The following is a 22,710-nucleotide window of genomic DNA, read 5'->3' as shown; positions in this document are numbered from 1 at the left end:
CTTTTATGTAAGATGAATATATTTGAAAAGAATGGGCCAGCACAGTGGCTCATGCCTGTAGCCCCAGTACTTTGGGAGGCCGAGGTGGGAGAATCCCTGGAGGCCTGGAGCTTGAGACCAGCCTGATGGTAGAGGGTCTTGCCTCTGTGTTGATGGCGGCTGACTGATCAGGGTGGTGGTTGCTGAAGGTTGGGGTGGCTGTAGCAATTTCTAATTTAATTTTTTTCTCTTTTGGCATAGAGTCTCGCCCAGTCGCCCAGGCTGGAGCACAATGATGTGATCTCAGCTCACTGCAACCTCCGCCTCCCGGGTTCAAGCAATCCTCCCACCTTGGCCTCTTGGGTAGCTGGGACCAAGCAAGGTATGCACCACCACGCTGGCTATTTTTTTAGAGACAGGGTCTTACTATGTTGCCCAGGCTGGTCTTGAACTCCTGAGCTCAAGTGATCCACCTGCCTCAGCCTCCCAAAGTGCTGGGATTACAGCATGAGCTACTGTGCCTGGTCAACTGTGGCAATTTCTTAAAATAATACAATGAAATTTGCTGCATCAATTGGCTCTTTCTTTCACGAAAGATTTCTCTCTAGCATATGATGCTCTTTGATGGCATTTTAACCACAGTAGAACTTCTTTCAAAATTGGAGTCAATCCTCTCAAACCCTCCCTCCAACTGCTTTATCACCTAAGTTTACGTAATATTCTAAATCCTTCATTGTCATTTCAACAGTGTTCACAGCATCTTCACCAGGAGTAGATTCCATTTTAAGAAACCACTTTCTAGGCTGGGCACAGGGGCTTACCCTTGTAATCCCAGCACTTTGGGAGGCCGAGGCAGGAGGATCACTTGAGGTCAGGAGTTCGAGACTACCCTGGCCAACATGGTAAAACTCTATCTCTACTAAAAATACAAAGACCAGCCTGACGAACATGGTGAAACCCTGTCTCTACTAAAAATACAAAATTAGCCAGACATAGTGACACACCTGTAATTCCAGCTACTCAGGAGGCTGAGGCAGGAGAATTGCTTGAACCTTTGATTGATCTAGGCAGAGGTTGCAGTGAGCCAATATCATGCCATTGCACTGCAGCCTGGGCAACAAAAGCAAAACTCGGTCTCAAAAATAAATAAATAAATAAATAATAAAAATGCAAAAATTAGCTGTGCATGGTGGTGCATGCCTGCATTCCCAGCTACTCAAGAGGCTGAAGCACAAGAATCACTTGAACCTGGGAAGTGGAGGTTGCAGTGAGCCGAGATCGTGCCACTGCACTCCAGCCTGGGCAACAGAGTGAGACTCCATCTCAAAAAAAAAACAACAAAAAAAGAAAGAAACCACTTTCTTTCTTTGCTCATCCATAAGAAGCAACTCCTCATCCATTCAGGCTTTACTACGAGATTGCAGCAATTTAGTCCCATCTTTAGGCTCCACTTCTAATTCTAGCTCTCACTATTTTCACCACATGAACCCCTCAAAGTCATCCATGAAAACTGGAGTCAACCTCTTTCAAACTCCTGTTCATGTTGATATTTTGACCTCCTCCCATGAATCATAAATGTTCTTAATGGCATCTAGAATAGTGAATCCTCTCCAGAAGGTTTTAATTTATTTTGCCCAGATCCATCAGAGGAGTTACTATCCATGGCAGCTATAGCCTTACAAAATGTATTCCTTAAATATATGACTTGAAAGTCAAAATGGCTCCTTGATCCATGGACTGCAGAATGGATGTTGTGTTAGTAGGCATGAAAACATTAATCTTCTTCCTCCCTAGTAGCGGGGACTCTGAGAAAGCGCGCCTGTTCCGCGACCGTCACGCACCTCCCCTCCGCCTGGCGCCATGTACCGCTGCCTGGGCGAGGCGCTGCTGCTGTACCGGGCCGGGCCCGCAGCCCTGGGCTCAGCGGCCGCAGAGTCGGCCGCGTTGCTGGGCCAGGCCCGGGGACAGCCCGCCGCCGCCCCGCAGCCGGGGCTCGCATTGGCCGCCCGGCGCCACTACAGCGAGGCGGTGGCCGACCGCGAGGACGACCCCAACTTCTTCAAGATGGTGGAGGACTTCTTCGACCGCGGCGCCAGCATCGTGGAGGACAAGCTGGTGGAGGACCTGAGGACCCGTGAGAGCGAAGAGCAGAAGCGGAACCGGGGGCGCGGTATCCTGCGGATCATCAAGCCCTGCAACCAAGTGCTGAGTCTCGCCTTCCCCATCCGGCGCAACGACCGCTCCTGGGAGGTCATCGAAGGCTGCCGAGCCCAGCACAGCCAGCACCGCACGCCCTGCAGGGGAGGTATCTGTTACAGCACTGATGAGAGTGTAGATGAAGTAAAAGCTTTGGTTTCTCTGATGACATACAAGTGTGCAGTGGTTGATGTGCCATTTGGGGCTGCTAAAGCTGGTGTTAAGATCAATCCCAAGAACTATACCGATAATGAATTGGAAAAGATCACAAGGAGGTTCACCATGGAGCTAGCAAAGAAGGGCTGTATTGGTCCTGGCATTGATGTGCCTGCCCCAGACATGAGCAAAGGTGAGGGGGAGATGTCCTAGATCGCTGATACCTATGCCAGCACCAAAGGGCACTATGACATTAATGCACACGCCTGTGTTACTGGTAAACCCATCAGCCAAGGGGGAATCCATGAATGCATCTCTGCTACTGGCCGTGGTGTCTTCCGTGAGATTGAAAACTTCATCAATGAAGCTTCTTACATGAGCATTTTAGGAATGACACCAGGGTTTGGAGATAAAACATTTGTTGTTCAGGGATTTGGTAATGTGGGCCTACACGCCATGAGATATTTACATCGTTTTGGTGCTAAATGTATTGCTGTTGGTGAGTCTGATGGGAGCATGTGGAATCCAGATGGTATTGACCCAAAGGAACTGGAAGACTTCAAATTGCAACATGGGTCCATTCTGGGCTTCCCAGGGCAAAGCCCTATGAAGGAAGCATCTTGGAGGCCGACTGTGACATACTGATTCCAGCTGCCAGTGAGAAGCCGTTGACCAAATCCAACACACCCAGAGTCAAAGCCAAGATCATTGCTGAAGGTGCCAATGGGCCAACAACTCCAGAAACTGACAAGATCTTCCTGGAGAGAAACATTGTGGTTATTCCAGATCTCTACTTGAATGCTGGAGGAGTGACAGTATCTTACTTTGAGTGGCTGAAGAATCTGAATCATGTCAGCTATGGCCATTTGATCTTCAAATATGAAAGGGTTTCTAACTACAACTTGCTCATGTCTGTTCAAGAGAGTTTAGAAGGAAAATTTGGAAAGCATGGTGGAACTGTTTCCATTGTATCCACAGCAGAGATCCAAGACAGGATATCGGGTGCATCTGAGAAAGACATCGTGCACTCTGGCTTAGCATACACAATGGAGCGTTCTACCAGGCAAATTATGTGCACAGTCATGAAGTATAACTAACCTGGGATTAGACCTGAGAATAGCTGCCTATGTCAATGCCATTGAGAAAGTCTTCAAAGTGTACAATGAAGCTGGTATGACCTTCACATAGATGGATCGTGGCTGACTTCCTCACTGCCCTCTTCACCTGTAACTTCTGCAGACCTATCACAAGTTTACATGTAACCACAGAAATCCCTTTCCCTCCTGACATTAATAATGGATACCGTTCTCAACAAGTCAGTCCAAATCAGCCCCTTAAGGAGAAAGAAATTAAGGTTAGGGGATCATGTACAAGCTGAGTGTGAAAGTAGAAATCACCTACACCAGAGAGCCATTTTGGTATTTTGCCTTTAAATAAAGTCTCCTCCATCTGGCTGTGCAGCCTTGCTCTGTGGCTGTCCCCAACACAATCAGTGCTATTGCTGGGGAAGGGACAGTCAAGAGCAGTCAGTTGCTCACATTATGCTCTGGACGAGTGTGGGACACACTGTAACTGTAACCCATTTAAGAAGTAGGTGTGTGGCCTTTTCAGAAGGTGGCATGGTCCTCAAGTGAGTTCTTAGTGTTTTATATCAGCAAAATAACTCAATTTTGCAGGTTGCAAACAAATATAAAAGCTGTTTCTGTTTATCAATTTTATTCTTTTAGAATAAAATAAGTACATGCTGCTGTCATAAAATTGCTTTTAATCACTTAACAAGCCTAACCTTGACTCAAACAGTGAATGCCTATAAAAATAACAAATGAAAAAAACTAGTATTTTTATATCATAAAACTGTCATTTATAGCTTATCAGTCATGTATTGCTGTTCAGCAGACATTAAAAGCCCTGTGGATAAATAAGTTATCGTCATACTTGCAAAATGGTGGAGGCTATTTTCATTAAAACTATCAGAATTTGCTAACTATAATTATGACACATAGTCCAAAGAATGCAGTAACCTTTTTATCATGTTAACTAATTGGTCTCTTTTGAAGACCTATGGTTGACTAATTAAACAGTAATTCAAGTAGAGTGTCCCAGAAGAAAACCAGACTCCCTGTTTGGAGTCTGGCTGGCTCTGAGCATTGCCAATGGCCCTACTCACCTGATTTTGTGTCCTCTCCTTTTAGAGGCTTTGCATTCTGCACCCAGCTTCATTAGCAGTGGGCTGAAAACAACCTTGGGTTGAGTGTTTCATTTGGGAGTTATTTGGTCAGGGCCTTTTGAACAGTAGTGTCCCCATGAAGTGCTAGATAATATATGTGTAAGAATCAGCTTTTTTTTTTTTTTTTAACTATAACACCCTTTCAGAAATTTCTAACTACTTCGTAACTACATGGCTTAACCTGGTGATAAAAGCAGTTATTAAAAGTCTACGTTTTCAAAAAAAAGAAAAGAAAAGAAAACATTAATCTTCTTGTATATCTTGATCAGAGCTCTTAGGTGATCAAGTACGTTGTCAATAAGCATAATATTTTGAAAGGTATCTTTTTTTCCGAGCAGTAGGTCTGAATAGTGGGCTTAAAATATTCAGTAAACCATACTATAAACAGATGTGCTGTCGTCCAGGCTTTGTTTTCCATGTCTAGATCACAGGCAGAGTAGATTTAGCGTAATTCTTAAGGGCCCTAGGATTTTTAGAATAGTAAATAAGCATTGGCTTCAACTTAAAGTCACCAGCTGCATTAGTCCCTAACAAGAGAGTTAACCTGTCCTATGAAGTTTGAAGCCCGGCATTGACTCCCCCTCTCTAGCAATAAAAGTCCTGGATGACATCTTCCACTAGAAGGTTGTTTTACTGACATTGAAAATCTGTAGTTTTAGGCCGGGCACAGTGGCTCACACCTGTAATCCCAACACTTTGGGAGACTGAGGCAGGTGGATAATTTGAGATCAGGAGTTCGAGACCAGCCTGGCTAACACGGTGAAACCCCATCTCTACTAAAAAAACAAAAATTAGCTGGGTGTGGTGGCATGCACCTGTAATCTCAGCTACTTGGAACACTGAGGCAGGAGAATCGCTTGAGCCTGGGGAGGTAGAGGTTGCAGTGAGCCGAGATCGTGCCACCATACCCCAGCCTGAGTGAAAGAGTGAGACCGTGTCTGAAAATAAATAAATAAATAAATAATAAATAAAAATCTGTAATTTTGTGTAGCCACCTTTATCTATTCTCTTAGCTGGATATTCTAGATAACTTGCTGTAGCTTCCACATCAGCACTTGCTCCTTCGCCTTGCAATTTTATGTTATAGAGACAGCTTCTTTCCTTAAACTTTATGAACCAACCTCTGTCGGCTTCCAACTTTTCTTCCACAGCTTCCTCACCTCTCTCAGCCTTCATAGAATGGAATAGAGTTAGGATCTTGCTCTGGATTAGACTTTGGCTTAAGGGACTGCTTGTGGCTGGTTTGATCTTCTATCCAAACCATTAAAACTGTCTCCATATCATCAAGAATTCTGTTTTGCTTTCTTATCATTCATTCACTTTTATTTTCCTTCAAGAACTTTTCCCTTACATTCACAACTTGGCTAACTGACACAAGAGGCCTACTTCACTGCCTGTCTCAGCTTTGACATGTCTTCCTCACTAAGCTTAATAATGATTCCCAGCTTTCAATTTAAAATAAGAAACTTGTGACTCTTCTTTTCACTTGAACACCTAGAGGCTGTTTCAGAGTTATTCATTGGCCTAATTTCAGGGAATGGGGGGCTCAAGCAGAGGGACAGAGATGGGGGGAGGGCCAGTCAGTGGAGCAGTCAGAACTCCCACAACATTTATCAATTAAATTCGCCATTTTATATGGGCATGGTTCCCGGTGGCCCAAAACAATTACAATAGTAACATCAAAGATCATTGATCACAGACCACCATAACAGACAGAATAATAATGAAAAACATTGAAATATTGCAAGAATTATTAAAATGTGACACCAAGACATGAAGTGAGTACACACCTTTGGAAAAATGGCACTAATAGACTTGCTCAATGCAGGATTGCCACAAACCTCCAATTTGAAAAAAAAAAAAAAAAATCTGCAAAACACTGTAAAGCAAAGCACAATAAAGCAAGGTAGGACTGTGCTAGTGTCTTCAAATACTGAGAGCAAGAAAACAGACTTGGAGCCACAAAGCCCAGAGTTTTCACATTATGTAATCCCAAAGTAAGAAAGGAGGAGATTATAATTAACTGTGTAATTATCACAGCATACAACTAATTTTAAAACACATACCTCTAAAAGGGAACTTGGGGCATGTACAATTGTAAAGATGATCTAGTGATGCCCTAAACTTTCAATCAGAAACAAATTTGATTCCACTGGTCAATTGGTGTGATGGTAAATAAGTACATTTAAAGGAAATGAAATATATACAGTAATTAGAAAACCAATTTGAACTAGGAAACTAAACTTTACTGTTTTTTTTTGTTTGTTTTTCATTTTTCTTTTTGTTTTCTTTTGTTTTTGAGATGGAGTCTTGCTCTGTCATCCAGGCTGACGTGCAATGGCACGATCTCAGCTCACCGCAATGTCCACCTCCCAGGTTCAAGTGATTCTCCTGCCTCTACCTCCCAAGTAGCCAGGATTACAGGCATGCGCCACCATGCCCAGCTAATTTTGTATTTTCAGTAGATATGGGGTTTCTCCATGTTGGTCAGGCTGCTCTCGAACTCCTGACCTCAGGTGATCTGCCTGCCTCGGCCTCCCAAAGTGTTGGGATTACAGGAGTGAGCCACCGCGCCCAGCCTACTGGGTTCTTGGGAACCACTCTGAACAATGCAAATTCTTCATGGTGTTCTGCCATAACCATGAATGATGTCAAAAAAATAATAATAATGGTTTAATACTATGCAGCCATAAAAAAGGATGAGTTTGTGTCCTTTGTAGGGTCATGGATGTAGCTGGAAACCACCATTCTCAGCAAACTATCGCAAGAACAGAAAACCAAACACCGCATGTTCTCACTCATAGGTGGGAACTGAACAATGAGATCACTTGGACTCGGGAAGGGGAACATCACACACCGGGGCCTATCATGGGGAGTGGGGAGAAGGGAGGGATTGCACTGGGAGTTGTACCTGATGTAAATGACAAGTTGATGGGTGCTGACGAGTTGATGGGTGCAGCACACCAACATGGCACAAGTATACATATGTAACAAACCTGCACGTTATGCACATGTACCCTAGAACTTAAAGTATAATAATAATTTCAAAAATAATAATAATGATTTATCTCTTAAAATTTATAGCCTGATAATAAAAATTAAAACAGAAAATTACATTAAAATTACTTTTGTCTTTTTTATCTTTAAGCCTAAAAGATCATTTGAAAACTTTTCAGACCTTTAGAATTTAGAGAGCTGTCAACCAGAGAAACTTCAATGTGACATTGTGCTGCACAGAAACCAAAATCTTTAATTAACCAGCACATGACCATGGGAAAAATGTCTCCTATAGCAAAATAGGAGACAAAAGAACTTCCATAGAATCAGTTTGTGTAGGCCAGCTGGTTATTGTCAACTATTCAAGAAAAAGTCAAAGAGGCCCTCCCTTAAAACTTCCTTCCCAGCAGGAATTCTTTTGACAATGACTTCTGTTTAGGGTCTTCCTGTCCCTGTTTTTCTTTTTTTTCCCTTTTAACCCATCAATGAGGTAAAGAATTGTTCTGTGTTTAGGTCTTTTGAAGTAAACTTACCTAGCATTAATTTTAATATCATGCCTTTAATTTCCAATATTAACATTTTTATGCTGTTTCTCTTAATGGTATAATTAACATGCATACAACGGATAGACCCGCAACCAAATTTTGATTTCAAAATGAAGATCACTTCCAGATGCCTTTTAGATTGATTTTCCACTCGCTTCTCACTGTGCTACACTATTTTATCTTGGTTTTGCTATTGTAGTTTTTATGTGTATAGTTGGATTTTAATTCAGTGAAGTGAAAAAAAAAAAAAACTGTTGATCTTTGGGGAGAAAGAAAAACTTTCCATGAGGAGGAGGATATTATTGATTCCGCCAAAACAAATGTTTTTTAATTGCAATGTTTTTCCTTCAGTTTCCTATGTGGGTTATTTAAGGATTTAGATGGCTTTACGAGCCACTTAGTATTTACAACCCTTCTTAATTGTATCCTCTTCCTCACAGGGGAACATTTGCCTAAATCTTTGGAAGGATTTTTTATCTATGAAGAAGAAGGTTCTGGAGTTCCAGGTTCTAGTAGGAAAGGAAATGATGCCATCGTAGTAGAACAATGGACTGTTATTGAGGTGAGCTGCAGTTTTCTGACAATTTAGCTTTACATATATAAATATAATATATATAATACATATATGTTTGGTTTGGGTTTTTTTTGTTTTTTGTTTTTGTTTTTTGAGACAGGGTCTTACTCTGTCACCCAGGCTGGAGTGCATCACAGTTCACTGCAGCCTTAACTTCCCCTGGCTCAGGTGATTCTCCAACCTCAGCCTCCCAGGTAGCTGGGGCTACAGGCATGCACCACTATACTCAGCTAATTTTTTTGTATTTTTTGCAGAGATAGGGTCTCGCCATGTTGCCCAGGCTATACATATTTTATTTTACATGTTAAAGCTCTTCAGTGCCTGGCACATGCGGTATCCTTAAACACATATTTGTTTAGTGTTTAGAATCTCATCACAAATGCATGAACACACTTCTTTCGGATTTGTGAGAAGGTAATTTGCTTTATCCAATGTTAAATGTTTTTGCAAGATAGAGAAATAATTAACTATGCATAAGTAGCAGTAAGTTCCCAAAAATTTTAAGCCGAAAAAACATCTCCTGGCACTGAGCTTCTCTTTACAGCATTCTGTGACAACTGATTGAAATAAAAAAATTCAGTCACTCACCTAGTGTTTTGTCTCCAATCAACCAATGTGACTGAGGTTTTTTTAACCTTATGAATGACTTTCAAAGGCAAAAATATCCAAAAGATGTTCTCTCTCTCACCAGGCCAAACATGTACACACAGCATTGTCCTTCACAATCAGAGATGACATTGCTGCTGATGTTGTGCTCCCTGAATTCAGATGTCACTGAATGGACTGCCCTTGAGGTGTACACACTGAATTCAGGTATATTCTGTTTTGTATGTGAGGCCTTCCCTGACAGGCTGTTTCAGGGACACTTTTACCTTTCTGACCGTACAAAGGTTAAAAGACATAGCCCATTTTCAAAGAAACCAGAAAACCCATTGAGTGGGGAAAAAGGATTTGGGGGAAGAGGTAAATCTCCAAGCAAAACTCAATTCCAAATTAAGTAAAAAGTGGTGAAAAGACTCCCCACACCCAAGCACCTCTCATCTTCAATACCACTATCGTCACTCTCCACTCTTGTCCTCACTTCCTGGTCCCTAGGCCAGTGTTTCTGAAAACGTGTTCTAGAAACTTCTTGGATCCAAATCCCCTAAGGAGCTCGTGTGAAAATGCAGACTCTGCCTGGCACAGCGGCTCACGCCTGTAACCCAGCACTTTAGGGAGGTGAAATGGGAGGATAACTTGAGCCTGAGAGTTCAAGACCAGCCTGGGCAACATAGTGAGACCCCATCTCTACAAAAAAATTTAAAAAGTAACCAGGCATAGTGTCATGCACCTGTAGTCCCAGTTCCTCAGGCGGCAGAGGCAGGAGGATAGTTTGCGCCCAGAAAATTGAGGTTAAAGTGAGTTATGATTGTGCCACTGCACCCTAGCCTGGATGGAGGAATGAGACCCTCTCTTAAAATAAAATAAAATAAAATAAAATAAAATAAAATAAAATGCAGATTCCCAGCTTCCCAACCCCATATATTAAATTTCCGGAACCACTGCCCTAACAAGACCAAAGGAAGGCCCAAACTTCGGACAACGGGATGGAAACCTCTCTCCTTTACCAGTGTTTCTAACTTGGTTCAATTATTAGAAGGAAGCAGAGCAGAACATGAAGCCCAGGAAGGCTGCAACGGATGAAAGTGAACTCCCCTCATCCTAACACGTATCACCCTTTGTTGTAATTGTGTAGTTGGTTGTCTCTGCCATTAGAGTATGAGCTCTTATGCTTATTCATGCAGGGATGTGAAATCAAAACAGATTATGGCCCTCTGCTGCACACTCTGGCTGAATTCGGATGGCTTCTGACAAGCGTGTTGCCCACACCTGTATTGAGACACGACAGGTAAGGCAAAAGCATCCTTACATACTATCACTTAATTCTAATATATGACTTCATTTGTTAGATAGTTCAATTCAACAAATATTTGTTTAATGCCTACAGAAAACATTTCACTGAGCTTCTAATTTGATTTTATGGACCTTAGAGGTTAGTAAATCTAGTCCTTAGCATTGTAGATGTATAAGCTGTTAGGCTCTGCAGCACATGTGCAAAACTGTCCCCACCCCAGCACACAGCCTGGTTTAGGACACAGTAGGGTTCCGAAGTGAGCAGGATGGAGGAGCGCTTCTGCCACCTCCCCTCCAGTGTGGTGAGTTAGTTCCCCTTGGCACATGGACTTGGTAGCTGTTTCCATTAAAATAAATACCTACATTAAAACCAAATGCCAATATTTTATAAATACTAATTTTCCTTTTCCTTTTCTCCTTTTACTAACTTTCTTGGGAAGGAAAAATTAAATGTTACTTTTTTGAGAGAGGGAAACAGAGACCAAGTAAGTCATTATGTAAAATGCTTTGCTATTCCTGGGACCCAGAGATGTGTCCTCTGCCTGCTTTGGCATCCAGGAAATGACTGGCTGCCAAGGCTGTCCTGCCTGGCAGGTGACTACCTGCAGAGGACAGCACAGTACCAACTGGGCCTTCCCTTTTAGCAGAGTCTGAGTGATTGGCAGGTGTGACTAAGGAAGGCAACCTCCCCTTCCTTAGTCTAACCCACTTCACTCACCTTCTCTGGCCTTCCCAGTTTAGCAACTTAGCCCTGTCCAGTATCCCAGTACCCCACATTTAAAAATCTTTGATTGGCATGGCTTTATCTGAAAGCCACACCTTCTTCAGGTAGGGAAAGGAATTAAGGTGGATATAAAGTAAAGATACTCAAGTTTAAAGAACAAAAAAGGAATGTTTGAAGTAAGCAAAGCAATTAATCTACTTTTCTTCCCAGAGCTCTGTAGTAACTGTTCTCAAATTGAGTGATGACTCCTGGAAGCATGATTTCCCAACCTCTTCTACTCTGTGACATACCTATCAAATAACGGAACAGTGGTAATTCTCAAGATTCAGTCTTCATGAAATGGGAGAATTCCCTGATACCCCTGCCCCCAACCTTGCAGGACGTGTAACAGGGGTGTGGCTTGTCTGTTCACCCTCCGCATGCTCAAACCACTTATGGGAGGGGAAGCACACAGATGGGCAGTTGCAGGAGCTGGGACGAGTGTTCTGGGGCTCTGGCCCCATGGTAGCATTTGGGTGCCTGCGACTCCCAAAGCCCAAGTAGGCATGTGTTACAGTGCTCTTTTAGTTTTGCCATCTGCAGACGGCTTAAGTGTTAACCAGCTCAGTGTCCTCTCAGTACCTAGGTCTTTGTCCAGCGTCCAGGAAGAACCAAGTTGCACAGGGAATTGAGGATGGTGATTGTGCAGGTTTTATTGAGGGTGGAGGTGGGATGCAGTGGGAAGATGATCATCTCCTGGAGTTTGACCATCCAGCAGCCTCTTTCTTCTCCAACCATCTCTAGCCAAACTCTTCTCAGCATTCAGACGCTCCTTCTCTTATCTCTGCCACGCCTTTCTGAATTTTAAATTCTAAAACTCAAATTTAAAAGGCAAAAAGTCAATCAATCAATAAAAATATGTGGAAGCTGTACATGGTTTCTGGCCCTGAAAGAGCTTGTGAGCTGGTTAAGCTTACGTTTCATACGTACAAAACAAGGGGCTTACATTCTGGTCAGAGCAGATCAAGCTTATGTATTCTGTAATATAATACAGTAACTCATCAAGGGCTACTTGAGGTGTCTTAGTCTATAGGTTCTATATTAAGGAATATTAAATATTAAATTGAAGGAATATTAAAAAGAAGAGACAGACCAGGCATGGTGGTTCACGCCTGTAATCTCAGAACTTTGGGAGGCCAAGGCGGGCAGATCATGAGGTCAGGAGATCGAGACCATCCTGGCTAACACGGTGAAACCCTATCTCTACTAAAAATACAAAAAATTAGCTGGGCGTGGTGGTGGGCACCTGTAGTCCCAGCTACTTGGGAGGCTGAGGCAGGAGAATGACATGAACCTGGGAGGCGGAGCTTGCAGTGAGCCAAGATTGTGCCACTGCACTCCAGCCTGGGCAACAGAGCGAGACTCCGTCTCAAAAAAAAAAAAAAAATTATAAAAAGAAGAGACATTTTAAACTGTCAAAGTTAGATGGGATCATCAAATACTAAAGAGATTAGAGGGCAGCATCATCACCATTTAGCAGATTTCCATTTAGGAATCTGCTACTAACTCTGTATAAAAGGTAGCCAAAAAATGTAATTTTAACAGTAATTGCCATTATGCAACGAGGCTCACTACAACACACAATGTCTACTCTTCTTTTGTATGCCAAGGAGCATTGTGCAATATTGGTGTTTATTTCGTTCCTTTGCATTTTGTAATTGGAGTCCTGCCAAGTGCCTGCAACATAGAAAATATAGGATGAAGGTCGTTTGGTCACAAGGATTGTTGGTAAAGCTTGTTTATCCTCTGCCTTTTTATTCTTGCACAAATATACTGTCCCTGTGACATGTCACATCCTGTTCTTAGCTGCTTTAGTACACACAATGATGTAATCATTGTCAATTATGTCATCTTTACAAATAAAGAAAAATGTTATATACAGTTGACCTTGGTCAAGGTAGAGGATAGAGCCCAAAGTTTTTAGTCTCTGAAACTAGAGGAATGGTTACAAGCTGCCCAGGCTTTGGAGCTAAGCAAATCTTGTTTTAATTATAGCTTCATCATTGTCTAGCTGTATGATTTGGGCAAGTCATCTGACATTTTTAAGATAAATTTGCTTATCTGAAAAATGGTACAATAATATCAATTTTAGTGGATTAACACGATGACTAAGATAATACATGCAAAGTACCTATACAGGGCCCAGGCATATTAGGCTAATGAATTAGGGCTAATGTTTTGGGACCTAATCCTTAGCAGAACCAAAATTTCTGATAAACTGAAACCAGTGTTCAGGCATGATAGCTTGGCCTGTCCTAAATCAGGATGTTTCAGAAAATGTAAATACTGTAGGTCACTATATACAAAATCAGCACTGAAGATGACAAGAAAATAAAAGCAACAGAAATACATAAGGACATTATTAAGATATCTGCTTACACATATTCTCACACCCAGAAAAACAAACGTCTATCATCATCTTCCTTTTGTGGCCCACATGTTGAAAACATAACTTAAAACTACTGCCAGTGAAAACGTTCTTCCTTATATATGTTTGTCTTATATGCAACAATAGAGTCTTAAGTAATTTCAACATTTTCCCTACTCTTTTATCACCTAAGCCATACTTGAATGGCCTATATATAAGATATTTTCCCCTCACTCAAATATATCCTGTTATTGGATTACATAGATATAGTGTGTCCCTAGGTTAAAGTTGTTGCTTCAATTACCCTAGGCAATATCTCACCAGTAAGGTTTAAAACTGCATTACCATGGAAATGTCATGATGCTGTAATCTTATATCACCACATTATTCCAGAGTTATTGTTGTCGGTCCTGAAAACATGCCAGCATCCCTTCTTAATCGTTATCACTATTAATAATACCCATGGGCTCAATCCTTTTTCCCTTCAAGAGCTCAAGGTGGAAGTTGACACTAAACTCTTCAGAGCAAATTTGGTGGAGGACCAAACTAGCTGAGCTAGCAGCTAATATCGTTGACCTTAAAAAACCACCAAAATAAAGGGGAAGGAAGAGCCAAAGTTCCCTCTGTTTGGCTACCTCAAGAACAGCAGCATGGCTCCCTCTCCGAATTCTGGAGTGTGAGCAGGAATGTGTATTGTAACAGGAATCCCAAAGCGATTTTGATGCACTTTCGGAAACAATGAATTCTAACCTTACATTGAGAGAGAGAAAGTGAGAAGGGTAAGGGAGGGGGTGAGAGAAAGAGAGGGAACTTTAGAACACAGGATAGAGAAAGACATGCACTCATTTATATCTAGAAGGCAGAATTTAAAGGCAGGGGCCTTTTGGTCCAGTTGAATCAAGTTATACTATACCGAGAACATTAAAAAGTCTGATCTTCAAGTGGACCTAATAGACAACTACAGAACTCTCCACCCCAAACCAACAGAATATACATTCTTCTCAGCACCACATCACACTTATTCTAAAATTGACCTCATAATTGGAAGTAAAACACTCCTCAGCAAATGTAAAAGAACAGAAATCACAACAAACTGTCTCTCAGACCACAGTGTAATCAAATTAGAACTCAAGATTAAGAAACTCACTGAAAACCTCACAACTACCTGGAAACTGAACAGCCTGCTCCTGAATGACTATTGGGTAAATAACAAAATGAAGGCAGAAATAAAGATGCTCTTTGAAACCAATGAGAACAAAGACACAATGTACCAGAATCTCCGGGGCACATTTAAAGCAGTGTATAGAGGGAAATTTATAGCACTAAATGCCCACAAGAGAAAGCAGGAAAGATCTAAAATCGACACCCTAACATCACAATTAAAAGAACTAGAGAAGCAAGAGCAAACAAATTCAAAAGCTAGCAGTAGGCAAGAAATAACTAAGATCAGAGCAGCACTGAAGGAGAGAGAAACGCAAAAAACCCTTCAAAAAATCAATGAATCTGGGAGCTGGTTTTTTGAAAAGATCAACAAAATACATAGACCGAGACCACTAGCCAGACTAATAAGAAAAGAGAGAAGGATCAAATAGATACAATAAAAAATGATAAAGGGGATATTACCACCAATCCCACAGAGATACAAACTACCATCAGAGAATACTATAGATGCCTCTATGCAAATAAACTAGAAAATCTAGAAGAAATGGATAAATTCCTGGACGCATACACCCTCCCAAGACTAAACTAGGAAGAAGTTGAATTTCTGAATAGACCAATAACAGGTTCTGAAATTGAGGCAATAATTGATAGCCTACCAACCAAAAAAAGTCCAGGACCAGACGGATTCACAGTCAAATTCTACCAGAGGTACAAAGAGGAGCTGGTACCATTCCTTCTGAAACTATCTCAATCAATAGAAAAAGAGGGACTCCTCCCTAACTCATTTTTGAGGCCAGCAGCATCCTGATACCAAAACCTGGCAGAGACACAATAAAAAAAGAAAATTTTAGGCCAGTATCCCTCATGAACAACGATACGAAAATCCTCAATAAAAAACTGGCAAACCAAATCCAGCAGCACATCAAAAAGCTTATCCACCACGATCAAATAAGCTTCATCCCTGGGATGCAAGGCTGGTTCAATATACACAAATCAATAAACGTAATCCATCGCATAAACAGAACCAATGACAAAAACCACATGATTATCTCAATAGATGCAGAAAAGGCCTTTGACAAAATTCAACAGCCCTTCATGCTAAAAACTCTCAATAAACTAGGTATTGATGGAACATATCTCAAAATAATAAGAGCTGTTTATGACAGACCCACAGCCAATATCATACTGAATGGGCAAAAACTGGAAGCATTCCCTTTGAAAACTAGCACAAGACAAGGATGCCCTCTCTCACCACTCCTATTCAACATAGTATTGGAAGTTCTGGCCACGGCAATCAGGCAACAGAAAGAAATAAAGGGTATTCAATTAGGAAAAGAGGAGGTCAAATTGCCTCTGTTTGCAGATGACATGATTGTATGTTTAGAAAACCCCATTGTCTCAGCCCCAAATCTCCTTAAGCTGATAAGCAACTTCAGCAAAGCCTCAGGATACAAAATCAATGTGCAAAAATCACAAGCATTCCTGTACACCAATAATAGACAGAGTGCCAAATCATGAGTGAACTCCCATTCACAATTGCTACAATGAGAATAAAATACCTAGGAATCCAACTTACAAGGGATGCAAAGGACTTTTTCAACGAGATCTACAAACCACTGCTTAAGGAAATAAAAGAGGACACAAACAAATGGAAGAACATTCCATGCTCATGGATAGGAAGAATCAAAATCGTGAAAATGGCCATATTGCCCAAAATAATTTATAGATTCAATGCCATCCCCATCAAGCTACCACTGACTTTTTTCACAGAATTGGAAAAAAACTACTTTAAATTTCATATGGAGCAAAAAAAAGAGCCTACATAACAAAGGCAATCCTAAGGAAAAAGAACAAAGTTGGAGGCATCACGCTACCTGACTTCAAACTATACTACAAGGCTACTGTAACCAAAACAGCATGGTACTGGTACCAAAACAGAGATATAGACCAATGGGACAGAACAGAGGCCTCAGAAATAACACCACACATCTACAACCATCTGATCTTTGACAAACCTGACAAAAACAAACAATGGGGAAAGGATTCCCTGTTTAATAAATGGTTCTGGAAAAACTGGCTAGCCATATGCAGAAAGCTGAAACTGGATCCTTTCCTTACACCTTATACAAAAATTAACTCAAGTTGGATTAAAGACTTAAACGTAAGACCTAAAACCATAAAAACTCTAGAAGAAAATCTAGGCAATACTATTCAGGCATAGGCATGGGAAAAGACATCATGACTAAAACACCAAAAGCAACGGCAACAAAAGCCAAAATTGACAAATGAGATCTAATTAAACTAAAGAGCTTCTGCACAGCAAAAGAATCTATCAGCAGAATGAACAAGCAACCTACAGATTGGGAGAAAATTTTTGCAATCTATCCATCCGACAAAGGGCTAATATCCAGAATCTACAAACAACTTAAACAAATTTACAAGAAAAAAACAAACAACCCCATCAAAAAATGGGTGAAGGATATGAACAGACACTTCTCAAAAGAAGACATTTGTGCAGCCAACAGACACATGAAAAAATGCTCATCATCACTGTCATTAGAGAAATGCAAATCAAAACCACAGTGAGATACCATCTCATGCCAGTTAGAATGGCGATTATTAAGAAGTCAGGAAACAACAGATGCTGGAGAGGATGTGGAGAAATAGGGATGCTTTTACACTGCTGGTGGGAGTGTAAATTAGTTCAACCATTGTGAAGACAGTGTTGGTGATTCCTCAAGGATCTAGAACTAGAAATACCATTTGACCCAGCAATCCCATTACTGGGTATATACCCAAAGGATTATAAATCATACTACTATAAAGACACATGCACACGTATGTTTATTGTGGCACTGTTCACAATAGCAAAGTCTTGGAACCAACCCAAATGCCCATCAATGATAGACTGGATAAAGAAGATGTGGCACATATACACCATGGAATACTATGCAGCCATAAAAAAAGGGATGAGTTCATGTCCTTTGCAGGGACATGGATGAAACTAGAAACCGTCATTCTCAGCAAAGTAACACAAGACGAGAAAACCAACCACTGCGTGTTCTCACTTATAAGTGGGAGTTGAACAATGAGAACACATGGACACAGGGAGGGGAACATCACATACTGGGGCCTGTTGGGAGGTGGGGAGCTGGGGGAGAGAGAGCATTAGGAGAAATACCCAATGTAAATGACGATTTGATGGGTGCAGCAAACCAACATGGCACATGTATACCTATGTAACGAACCTGCACGTTGTACACATGTACCCTAGAACTTAAAGTATAATAATAATAATTTTTTTAAAAAAAGTCTGGTCCCAGCCAGGCACAGTGGCTCATATGTATAATCCCATCACTTTGGGAGGCCAAAGAAGGCAGATCAGTCAAGGTCAGGAGTTCGAGACCAGCCTGGCCAACATGGTGAAACCCCATCTCTACTAAAAATACAAAAAAATTAGCTGGGCATGGTGGTGCGCACCTGTAGTTCCAGACCCAGGAGGCTGAGGCACAAGAATCGCTTGAACCCAGGAGGCAGGCGTTGCAGTGAGCCGAGATCACACCACTGCACTCCAGCCTGAGTAACAGAGTGAGACTGTGTCTCAAAAAAAAAAAAAAAAAGAAAAAAAATTCTGGTCCCTAAGGACAAGATGTGAATAACAAGAGAAATTGGTCTTCTCACTGTGATGCTGAGCTCCGTTCCCCTCTTCCATTTTCTGCAGCCCCTGTAGAACAGGCCCAACAGCCTCATGGGCATCACAGCTCAGAAGCACTGGAAATCTGTGGAGTCCCAGTCTCAATCTTCATGTGGCAGCCAGAGCAGTTGTTGCACATTTATATATATGCAGTTGAGGGAGAGGTTAGGATTTGGCCCATTCTAATGCAGTTCTCTGCTCTTACTAATTTAAATTCTGTAGAAACAGTGTCATGTAAGTCCATCATGAGTTAAGCTCATAGTAATCTTTTGGTAAGGCCACATTCTTAAAATAATCAATTTTGTCTATTATATGTACTTCCAGTTACCATTACTCTGTCTCATCTGAACGTAAATGTTTAACATTTTGTGGGGTGGGGAGGAGTTGGGACAACTACATTGTAGTGTGCCCTTTTCTTTGTTTTTAACACATACTGATACCTGAGAAACAAATTCAGGGTCATAGGCAAAGGAACTTTGTGACTAAGCACATAGCTGCAAAGTTGGAAGTCAACATTTAATTTTATAATTTTCCCTTTATAAAGCAAAATTATATTTCAGTTTTCAAAAGCAAGAATTAACTCATTTACTTTTGATTTGGAAATGTTAGGCCATGACAATTAATTAATGTGTAAGATGACGCAAAAGTCAACATAAAGCACAAATTAGCCTAACAATTCTATTTCTTCTACTCTAATGAATTTTGGAACTATAAATGAAAGCTTTTTGTAAGAGTATATTTCACAAGTGACTGAGCAGTTACGGATAAGCCCACTCTTTTGAAACTGGCTTAGTTGTATTGAAACTGATTCAGATTCATGCGTTTATTTTAACCAGAATGATCTTTCTGAATGCCTAATATTTCTTGAGTGCCTAATATTTGCAAGACAATATTTTACCCACTCTAGGGACAGACATATAGGAAGTCACACTCTGCTTTGAGAAACAACACAGTTCATGACAGGTCCTGCATGAAGGTCTAGAGCATGTATTCTCAACGGGAGTGATAAGTCCCCAAGATGATGACAATTGGTTATTGAGAGTGCGAGGGAGTGGAAAAAATCTCAGCTATTACAATGGTTTGTGGCCCTCCAAAAGGCCACACAGTATATACACAGATATACAGCATATCTTTGGTATTAAAATTTAACGGGGAGATATTAGGGGGAAAATATCTGAATATTGCTCCTCAGGGAAGCAATAATGAAAAGAGAGTTAACTATAAGGCAGGTGAATATGGTAGAGGAATCAATAAAGAAGGAGGGCAGGTCTGTGAAGCTCATGATGTCTGAGGGGGCACCATGATGAAAGAATAGTGCTTCTAAAATCAGTTTTAGAGAGGAAAGGTATTCCTTCTGGCAGATAGGGCTCACTTGGAGTAGTAAATGGGTTCCCTCTTACATGCCAGCACTAGTCTGTTGGTAGTGGCTGTCTGGAACATTGCAGTAAGGATTCTGAGACTAGAACCAGCTCAGCAAAAAAGAATGTGGCACTCAATTAGTGATATCTACTACGTGCATGGGAGCGGATGTTGCAGTACGAATACCACAGATTATTTGCTTTCTCTGGCAACCTTAAGCAAAGCATAGTCAGAAAAGTGCAGGATATACTTAAGGAAGAGTGAGTTGAGGTGAATGAATTCCTAAAGACTTCTCATTTAAAACCTAACAAATTCAAGACCAATTTTTCCAAAAGAATAAATGTAAAGGGGGAGGGAGCTTTTTTATCATGTATAAATCTACAACTATTCTTCTACTTGTCACCCTTAAATATACAATTTTAAAACAATTTTTGTGGCATAAAACACTCATATGGAAAGTGCATAAAACACACACTGAGTGCGGTGGCTCATATCTGTAATCCCAGCATTTTGGGAGGCCGAGGTGGGCGAATCACCTGAGGTCAAGAGTTCAAGACCAGCCTGGCCAACACGGTGAAACCTTGTTTGTACTAAAAATACAAAAATTAGCTGGGCATGGTGTCGCATGCCTGTGGTCACACCTACTTGGGAGGCTGAGGCATGAGAATCGCTTGAGCCCAGGAGGCAGAGGTTGCAGTGAGCCGAGATTGCACCACTGCACTCCAGCCTGGGCAACAGAGTGAGGCTCTGTCTCAAAAAAATTAAATAAATAAATAAATAAATAAATAAATAAATAAAACGTGCATAAAACACAAATGTGCATAATTATACACAAAGACCTGTGTCATCACTGCAGGCCAAAATAATGAATATCAGCCACACCCTAGAAGCACCCCATGTGTCTCCCCATCACTCTCACTTCCTCCACACAGAGATAACATTATCCCACTTTTAGGATAGTCATATCCTTTCTTTGCCTGATAGTTTTACCACTTGTGTATGAATCCCTAAACAATACAGTTTAGTTTTTTAACTTTATATGAATGGAATCATATCATATATATTCTTTTATGTGTTGCTGCTTTCACTTAACATTGTAAGTTTTACCCATGCCGTGTGTAGCAGTTTATTTATTCATTACACTATGTATGGGTACATTCTGCTGCTGGTGGTTTGCTGTCTCCAGTTGTTGGCTATGACAAACCATGCTGTTCTGAGTATGAGCAGAGATCTTGATGCACACATGTGTGAGTTTCTAGAAGCAGAATTGCTTGGTCATAGGGAACTTCTTTAGCTTTGTTAGATAAATACCAGATTCTTTTCAAATAGATTGTTTCCATGTACACTCCTACTAGCAGAGGGTCAGAGTCACGATTGTCTCAACACAAAATATTATCATACTTTTAAATTTTGGCATTCTGATTGAGAGTATGTAGCGTGATCTCAGTGTGACTTCCATTTGTAGTTTCCTAATTACTTCCCGAGATTGAGCACATTTACATATGTTTATTGGCTACTTGGATTTTTCTTTCATATAGTACCTGTTTAAGTCTTTTTGCCCACATTTAAAATTCTATGTTTTTTTGTTTTTTGTTTTTGCTTTTTTGAGACAAAGTCTCATTCTGTAGCCTAGGCTGGAATGCAGTGGCGTGATCTTGGCTCACTGCAGCCTCCACCTCCTGGGTTCAAGCAATTCTTCTGCCTCAGCCTCCCACATAACTGCGATTATAGGCACCCACCACCATACTGGCTAATTTTTTTTTCTTTGTAGTTTTTTTAGTAGAGATGGAGTTTCACCATGTTAGCCAGGCTGGTCTCAAACTCCTGACCTCAGGTAATCTACCTCTCTCACCTCCCAAAGTGCTGGGATTACAGGCATGAGCCACCACGCCCAGCCTAAAGTTCTATTCATAAGGCTAGGCACAGTGGCTCACACCTGTAATCTCCACACTTTGGGAGACTAAGCTGGGAGGATAGCTTGGGCCCAGGAATTCAAGACCAGCCTGGGCAATATAGCAAGACCCCATCTCTATAAAAAATTTAAATTTAAATTTAAAAAATCTCTACTTATAACTTACTTAAATAAAACAAATAAAGAGTCCTTTATTTATTATGCATCTGCAATTATCTTCACTAATTCTTTGGTTTGTCTTTTCACTCTATGATGTCTTTAATTAACAAAAGTTTTTAATTTTAAAATCAACAAATGTATCTATCTTTACCCTTTTTAATATATTGTTTAAGAAATCCCTCCCTTCATTGAAGGTAGTGGAGAAAGAGTGAATTATTTTAAAATATGAGACATTTTAATAGTTCAAATTTATATAAAATTCTGTAGGCTATGGTTATTGTAAGGTCACGTAGCTGAAAAGTTTTGTGAGGAGTAGAAGGAAAAGTTAAGATTCATACTAAATGTCAATGAACCTCATAGCTGTAAAAGACATAGCAAAATAAAAAATAAAGACCTAGCAAAGTCTTTCTTTTTTTTTTTTTTTTTGAGACAGAGTCTCGCTCTGTTGCCCAGGCTAGAGTGCAAAAAAGCAATTATGACTCCTCTAGCAAAGCTTTTATCTGTTCTGCAAGCTTTGCTCACTTGTCATGATCGGTTTTTTCTTTTTTGAAGCATGTTCCCTGGCATCAATATATTATCACAGAAACCAAATGACCATTTATTTATAAATTCTTCGACTCTTTAAATATCTACTGAGCATGAGTTTCTGGTCATTAATGTGGAAGCTGCAGAGATGAGAAGACAAGCTCCTCAAGGACCTTAGATCTGGTGGAAGGAAAATGTGTAC

The 22,710-nt window shown here is 40.8% G+C and overlaps 1 protein-coding gene and 1 pseudogene across 1 annotated transcript in view; both read left to right on the top strand.

The window, feature by feature from the left end:
- RFTN2 (raftlin family member 2) overlaps positions 1 to 22,710 on the top strand; it is a 97,220-nt gene that overhangs the window by 46,399 nt on the left and 28,111 nt on the right. Inside the window, exons 6-7 of the mRNA XM_005573833.5 lie at positions 8,541 to 8,662; positions 10,459 to 10,562. Coding sequence (XP_005573890.3) covers positions 8,541 to 8,662; positions 10,459 to 10,562 — 226 coding nt within the window. The remainder of the gene's footprint in view (positions 1 to 8,540; positions 8,663 to 10,458; positions 10,563 to 22,710) is intronic.
- Positions 1,817 to 3,657, top strand: LOC141408206 (glutamate dehydrogenase 1, mitochondrial-like; annotated as a pseudogene).

Source organism: Macaca fascicularis, chromosome 12 (genome assembly GCF_037993035.2).
Source record: "Macaca fascicularis isolate 582-1 chromosome 12, T2T-MFA8v1.1".
Classification (NCBI taxonomy): Eukaryota; Metazoa; Chordata; class Mammalia; order Primates; family Cercopithecidae; genus Macaca; species Macaca fascicularis.
Note: the sequence above shows the minus strand (reverse complement) of the source record. Positions and strands in the feature narration are given on the sequence as shown.